Raw genomic sequence first — 7,425 nt, forward strand, 5'->3', positions numbered from 1 at the left:
ATATATATATATATATATATATATATATATATATAGGCATGGCTGTGTGATAAGAAGCTTGCTTCCCAATCACATGGCTCCAGGTTCAGTCACTCTGACTGACACCTTGGGCAAGTGTCTTCTACTATAGCTTTGAGTTGACCTAAGCTTTGTGAGTGGATCTGGTAAATGGAAACTGAAAGAAGCCTGTTTTACATATATATGTGTGTGTGTGTGTGTGTGTGTGTGTGTGTGTGTGTGTGTGTGTGCATGTGTCTTTGTGTCTGTGTTTGTCCCCCTACAATCACTTGATGTTGATGTGTTTATGTCTCTGTTATTTAGTGGTTCAGCAAAAGAGACTGATAGAGTAAATACTACCCTTACAAAGAATAAGTCCTGGGGTCAATTTCTTTGACTAAAAAACCCTTTATGGCAGTGCTCCAGCATGGCTCCAGTCAAATGACTGAAACAAGTAAAAAAAATAAAAGAATTTATAAATATAATTCATATATGTATATATCAGGTAAATCTAATGAACAATATAAAAGACAACACTTAATTGACAAGGTTTAATAAATCCAGTATTAGCTGAATGTTTTAATGGGAAGAGAAAGAGTCTTAACATTTTGGACATTAGTCTTTCATCAGAAAAAAGAAAAACATTGAGGGAGTGAGAAAAGGCAATACTCAATGAAAGAAAATGGAAAAACAAAGTGGACAAGGTATTAGGAACCAGGTGAGAATGTAGTTCTATGAAGAAAGTTAAAAAAAGGAGGGGGTAATAATGTGGGTGTAGGGGTGTGTTTGTGTCTGGGAAAAGGCATGTGAGGAGAGTGGTGTGTGTAGTTTTTTTTGGGGGGTGTAGAGGGAAGGATAATGACATAGGTTAGTGGAAGTGTGAGGTGTTTGTGTGTGTAAGGAGGTGGGAGTGGGTATGAATGTGAAGCAAATGGAAGGGTAAGAAGAATGTGGAGGGTGTAATGGACACACCCAGACAAAACAGGGAACTTCTTTGTGGTTGCCAACTTTGCTAGAAATAATAGTTAGTCTTCAAACTACACTCTACCATCTTAAAACAACAACAACACATTATATGGGGGTCGTCAGGGTATATTATTGTCATAGCTTGAATGCTTTTGATCAGGGCTGATATAGTGTTAAACAATAGCAACAACAACATCATTACATATAATGAAAGTAACTATATAGATATATGCATTCCTACATACCAACATACATGTGTATATGTATGTAAGTGCTTATGTATGTGTGTATGTATGCATTGTATGTGTATATGTACTGTATATATGTGTGTGTGTGTGTGTTTGTGTGTGTGTGTGTCCTTTTATGGTTATAAATGTATGCGTTTCTGTGGTTGCAATCAGTGCAATTGATACTAAGATGCTCACAGAAAAACTGATATGTATCTCAACAGTAGATGTTCTTAGACCTGCTTCTTTGCTATTCTTCTCGTTAAAGGCCATGAAAGCTTCAATCAAGACCTGAAGCTTCAGCTAAAGGTCAAAGCTGAAGGAACAAAATTTGAACTTTCAAGAGAGAAAAGAATTACCCTTTTTTCCCAATCGTCTCATTGTTGTTTTTGTTTCTCTGTATTCTGTCTTTTCAAATTCTTTTAAGTTGTCATTTCAATTGTTTGCCTTCTCCAATGGCACTTCATCATCATCATCATTTTTATTGTTGTTAGTATGATTTTTGCCATCTGTATTAGTATTGTGGAGGGTAGATGAGAGCAAATGGGATTTAACGTGTTTCAATGTCCCTCTCTGTTCTTAGTTCAAATCCTACCAGTGACAGATATAGCTTCACACAGAGCTAAATCCTCATCACCATTTAACATTCACTTCCTTGGCCTTAAATGTTTTCGGGCAGAGTTTGGTTGACGCAAGTTTTGTATGGCTGAATTCCCTACATGTTGCCAACCCTCACTTGGTTCCGAGTAAGGTAACATTCCCCGCCCCCCACTCCCCATTGCGCAGACATGTTTTTCACAGAAGACTGGAAACAAACAACCTGCCCATTTACAACCACCACATGATGTGAAGACAAGGGTATGCACAAACACACACACTCACACATGCACATATTCACGCATGTACAAACACACACACACACACACGTGTGTGTGTGTGTGTGCACATGTGTGCACACGCATGTGTGTGTATTATTTGTTCTTGCATATATTCCCTCGCGGTTGCTTGCAGTTTCCGCTTTGGATGTTCCATGTGTAAATGGATGCTTAACTGGACCAAATCATCAAGGAACACTTTATTTAATTAAATTACAGAGAACTGATGTCTGAAGCTGGGGGAAGGTGAACCATTTTATAAGTATTCTGAGAGGGAAGCAGAAAGAAAACTATAGCAGAAATGTAAAGCTGTCTTCCTTTTGTCTTCCCTGGACGAGGATAATCAATGTGGAGCTCTAAACCTAACAGCAGCAGTCATACATCTATATGTACTGTGTGTGTGTCTTTCAATTTCTGTCTACAACATCCACTCACAATGCTTTTGTTGACCCCTAAGCACTTACCAAAAGTGCTTTGCAGTGGGATTGAACCGAAGACCGCATGATTAGGAAGCAAGCTTCTTCAGTACAGAGCCACACCTGTATAACAATATCTAGTTTTGTCCCTGGTGCCAGCTTCATTTGTCGTTCTTCTAGAGTCGAGAGAATAAGTGCCATCTATAAGTGTAAGTTTGTATGGGAGTTCAAAGGGAGAAATCTGAATTGGGTTGAATTGCTGAGTTTCTGTTGGGTACCAACAAGCCAATAAGGAAGTCTCTGTGAGGTTGGTCAGCCAGCTAGAAATAACAGCCAAGTCTCCTAGCAGTCATATCATATTGTCTTGAACAAGGATGAGTGCCTGGGAACATTGGCTTGCTCTCCTCCTCCTCCTCCTTTTCCTGCCCTTCTTCCTCCTCCTCTCTTGTCATCATAATTATCATAATCATCTTCATCACCCTCATGATTATCATCATTAAACAATTAATTTGCTGGAATAAATAAATATTGCTTTAATTGTTTGTTTTCTTATATAGAAAGGAGAGCATCCATCCCTTTTGTAACCAGGTGAAATGGGGACAGTTACACACTGATTGTACAAACAACCGGCACTCTGTTGCGGTCTGCAATTTGGTTCAGCATAAGTCACCTTTGCCAGAGAAATATCAGGTCAGTGATTCCATTTGTTTAATCTTACGCTCAACATAACATTGTCTATACTTACTGTTTTTGTCCTGTATACAAATCAACATGGTGTCTAGTATAAACATGGAGTGTAAACACTCAAATGTCATCCCTGTCCTTCCAAATCCTGCTGCATCTCATTTTGTCCTGGTGTGTGAGTTGACCTTCCGTTTTGAGGCTTGTAAATTTTGACCTGAAAAATTCAACTTGTACGCCAGAAAATACAGTCTATAAAAATAATAAATGAAGCAACACGTGTTTTTACTTGGATACACGTTCTCCATTATAATTTACATATTCCCTCTTATTTAATCGTTCTCTATCTTAAAATTTACACTCTTTATATCATGTATATTCTTGCTATGCACATATGTTATGATATAACACATGTTTGTGTTATTGTATTTATATTCTCAATAATACAAGCATTTGCTATAGTATGCATGTTGTCTTTGATGCACATGTTCTCTACTAACCCTTTAACATTGAAACCAGGCAGATCTGGCTTCTCACACTTGTACTACAATGTCATTCAAAAATAATCAATCACATCATCAAAATCTCAAAGTGACTTCTTCTATAGCCTTGGACCAGCTAAAGCACTGTGTAAGGACATGGTAGATGGAAACTAAAAGAAGCCCATCATGTGTGTGTGTGTGTGTGCATGTCTTGACATTGTATGATTGTTGTAGATGAGCATCACTGTCACATAAGTAGTGCTGTTCATTTTCAATCTTCTGTGTAAACATGTCTAGCCAGAGGGAGGTGGAAATATTACTTTGCTTGGGAACAGATACGGGTTGGTGACAGGAAAGGCATTCGGCCATGGAAAATAAACCTCAGTGAATTCTGTGTGACTCATGCAATCATGAAGGAATGGATGTTAAAACGATGATAATGATATGTTATTGCAAAGTACACATTCTCTTTATTCTTCTCATTTTCTATCACATGCACTTCCTTATCTCATCCTTATTTTCTACAAGATATTCTCTATGTTAGAATATACACTTATCTCTTTATAAAATTTCTCTATAATATATATATATCTTTGCAGTGTGGAAGGTGTTTATAAGCCATTTAAAAACACACAAAAACTGTTAGATTCACTTAAACATTTAAATTTAATTTGCCAAAATATTTTCGTTGCTTTGAGACCATGACCTATTCACTGATCAGCACAGAATTTTGTCAGTGAACAGGCCGCGGTCTCAAAGTGACGAAAATATTTTGGCAAATTAAATTTAAATGTTGAAGTGAATCTAACAGTTTTTGTGTATCTTAAATGGCTTATAAACACCTTCCACGCTGCAATTGTTTCCGTTCCAGCACACAATTTCAGATAAGGTCACTTGCGATGCAAGTACATCTCTGTAACATACATCTTTCTTTATATTACACACATTCTAAATATAATCCTTGACAATATGCATGTTCTGTTAAGAGTTGTTAGCTTGGGTGTTATTACTTTTGAAAACAGCAAGTTGTGACAATCTTTCATCATGTCCAGTGCTAGTGAACAGAAGAAGAAGGAGAAACTTTTATAAGTAATTGTTACATTATTCCAATAAAGAAATCCTTGACTCTATAGATATAATCATCTTTTTTTCCTTGTTTCAGCATTTCTCTGAATTGGAGGGTGTATCTTCAGATGATGTGAAACGCTTTGGTGGTTCTGTTGATCTTGCAGACCATTGTCCATATCTTCAGGTAGACACAACCTCTTCTATTTTTTTACAGTTTATCTTTTTTTTTTTACTATTTTATAATTGGTGCCTGGTCTCTGCTGATTTCTGCAATTGTCTATGAATCATATTTCTCTAAAGATTTGTCAGAATATCTTTTGACATTTTCTGCAAATTTTTGAGTTTTATTCTTCACACCTCCCTCCATTTCTGCTCACTATTCCTTGGAGGATCCAGAGAAGATGCAGGGTCCTTAGGCACCTCCTCCATAGAGTCCTATCGGAATCAACTGTCATCAGACTTTCCAGCTGGATGAACAACTAAGACTATAGATATTACCTCACCATCTTGCTCTCAATCTATCCTTAGATCTCCATCCCATTTGTTTGTCTTCAAGAATTCATCTTATAATTTTTTCTTGTGACATTCTATTTGTACCTGAGTTGTGACCTCTCAATGCAGAGAAGTAGTGACTTGACCTGGAGAGACACCCAAATCTCTGAGCTTAGAATTTTAACTCTTTTGTCATTGAAACTTGGCGTCTGCAATTTTATGCAATGTTGTAGATTATTCACTGCAAATAATTTATTGTCCTGTGCATGGCACTAAACTGCACCTAATGGTAAGGCTGTAGCTAAGGAGTCCAGGAGTTTTAGGGCATATGGAGTTACCTCATCATCCTAGGTTATCTCATACTCTCAGATTCACTCTGGCCAACCAAGGGTGGTAATATTTGTCAAGGGTTGCAGTTATGGGTTAAATAGAAAAAGATGTTCTTCTGGCTAAGGCATGCAGAACTGGAGGTGGCTGGCCCCTAGGCATGTGTCTCACATTGCCACGAGTACGTGAACATACCCTGATATCAGTTAAGTCTGCCCCCCATCTTAGAGTTAAATAGGCCCTGTGTTATGTTTCCCTCGGGTGACTCGCAGAGATAACACAACGAGTTATACAATTTAATTATTACATTTATTGTTCAATTACATACAAAGAACGCACTCACCCAATGTTCATTATGAATAAACAAAAGTCATGTCCGCCATATATATATCAATGACCTTTTACTACGACAGTCTCACAAGACAACAACAATGAAACAATGAACTCAGACGAACCACATGACACACGGAACGTCAGACGAATTACATATCTAACAGTCCATATAACACCCTGTATACCTCAGGGGTAAGCTCAGCGTATCAGGAGACTAGCAGAGTAAACTGCAAATAAATCAGAAGGCACCGGAAAGCCATTGCTATATTTTTACCAAGAAAACCCACGATCCTTCACAGAGGTCCATGATTGCCAATGCCTGCAGACATGGAACACAAACAGAGAAAAATCCCTGTTTAAGCTCAACTCTCTACAATCTGTCGAGGCTGGTTTTGCTTTTCACTCCTCCAGGGTCCAAACAATACATACCTGTCATGTCCCAGGTTCTGTTCAATTTATGTGTTTCTCCTTAATAAGTGGCTGCTCATAAAAAAATATTATTTGTAAGAAAATCTGTTGCTGCTGCTGCTGCTGCTATTTTGTTTTGTTTTTTTTTTACTATTTGTACTGCTATTGAATCTTCTAAAACAGAATTTTGAATTTTGCAGGAATTACTATGGAAAAGTGGTGATTCTTCAATTCGTGGATCACGTTGCACTGAGGAACATAACAATTTAGGTAAGTGTTCCCTTCATAAGTAACATTATTAGACTTTTGTTCTTTAACACCCACAAAATCGTGCAATACTGTGAAGGAGCATTGGGATTAGTTAGGAAGGATTCTGTAAATCAAAGAAGCAGCAATGAGTGCTGGACCATTTTTGGATGAAGTACCAGCAGGCAATAATACTGAAATGTATTGTTCATTATGCTTGGGGAAGTTGCTGTATGGACACTCAACCTTAAGGAAAAGTACCTAATCTTTCTTAAATCACATCCTATGTTCTTAAAAAGGAAGAGTTCCTTGTTTAAAACAGTCATAGATATTTCATTTAAAATAAGATTGGATGACTCCACCTGATGCCTTTTCCAGAACTGATTAAGTCACCTTTGGTCGATATTTCTCAAAGTAGGTTTTGAGGTAAAAATTCAAGATGTGAGGATTTACAATACAATTTAATAAAAATATATTTTATTAAAAAAATTGCTATTTACCGAGTATTGTTATTATATGCTTCTTTTTATCTATGAACTAGCAGTATAGCCCAGCTTTGCTCGGGATTAAGTTAGGATTATTAAGCTAATCAAGTTCTTTATTTCAAACCAAACTAAGTAAAATTGACGTCAAACTTGGGCAGAATCAGTGTCACGACGGGAGCGCATGAGTTGGGAGTTTGATCGGCAGAGGTGATCAGGTTACACATGCCAGCCCTTTGAAAGCACCACCCCCATCATCTAACCCCTCTTTGCCTATGGGTTGGGAACCCTTCCAACAAGGAAAATGGAATGCCCAAAAGGGCTCCCGATTCTCTGTCAGAAGCGGTTATGTTCAGATCACAACTAAGTCTTAAGTATATGTATATAAATATATATATATATATATATATATATATATATATATA

At 37.3% G+C, this 7,425-nt stretch overlaps 1 protein-coding gene across 1 annotated transcript in view; it reads left to right on the forward strand.

Annotated features, from left to right (window-relative positions):
* The window catches only part of LOC106874911 (leishmanolysin-like peptidase), a 98,060-nt gene that overhangs the window by 82,799 nt on the left and 7,836 nt on the right, over positions 1-7,425 (forward strand). The window contains exons 12-14 of the mRNA XM_052973828.1: positions 3,039-3,171; positions 4,807-4,896; positions 6,473-6,542. Coding sequence (XP_052829788.1) covers positions 3,039-3,171; positions 4,807-4,896; positions 6,473-6,542 — 293 coding nt within the window. The remainder of the gene's footprint in view (positions 1-3,038; positions 3,172-4,806; positions 4,897-6,472; positions 6,543-7,425) is intronic.

The sequence above is a fragment of the Octopus bimaculoides genome, chromosome 17 (genome assembly GCF_001194135.2).
Source record: "Octopus bimaculoides isolate UCB-OBI-ISO-001 chromosome 17, ASM119413v2, whole genome shotgun sequence".
Taxonomy (NCBI): domain Eukaryota; kingdom Metazoa; phylum Mollusca; class Cephalopoda; order Octopoda; family Octopodidae; genus Octopus; species Octopus bimaculoides.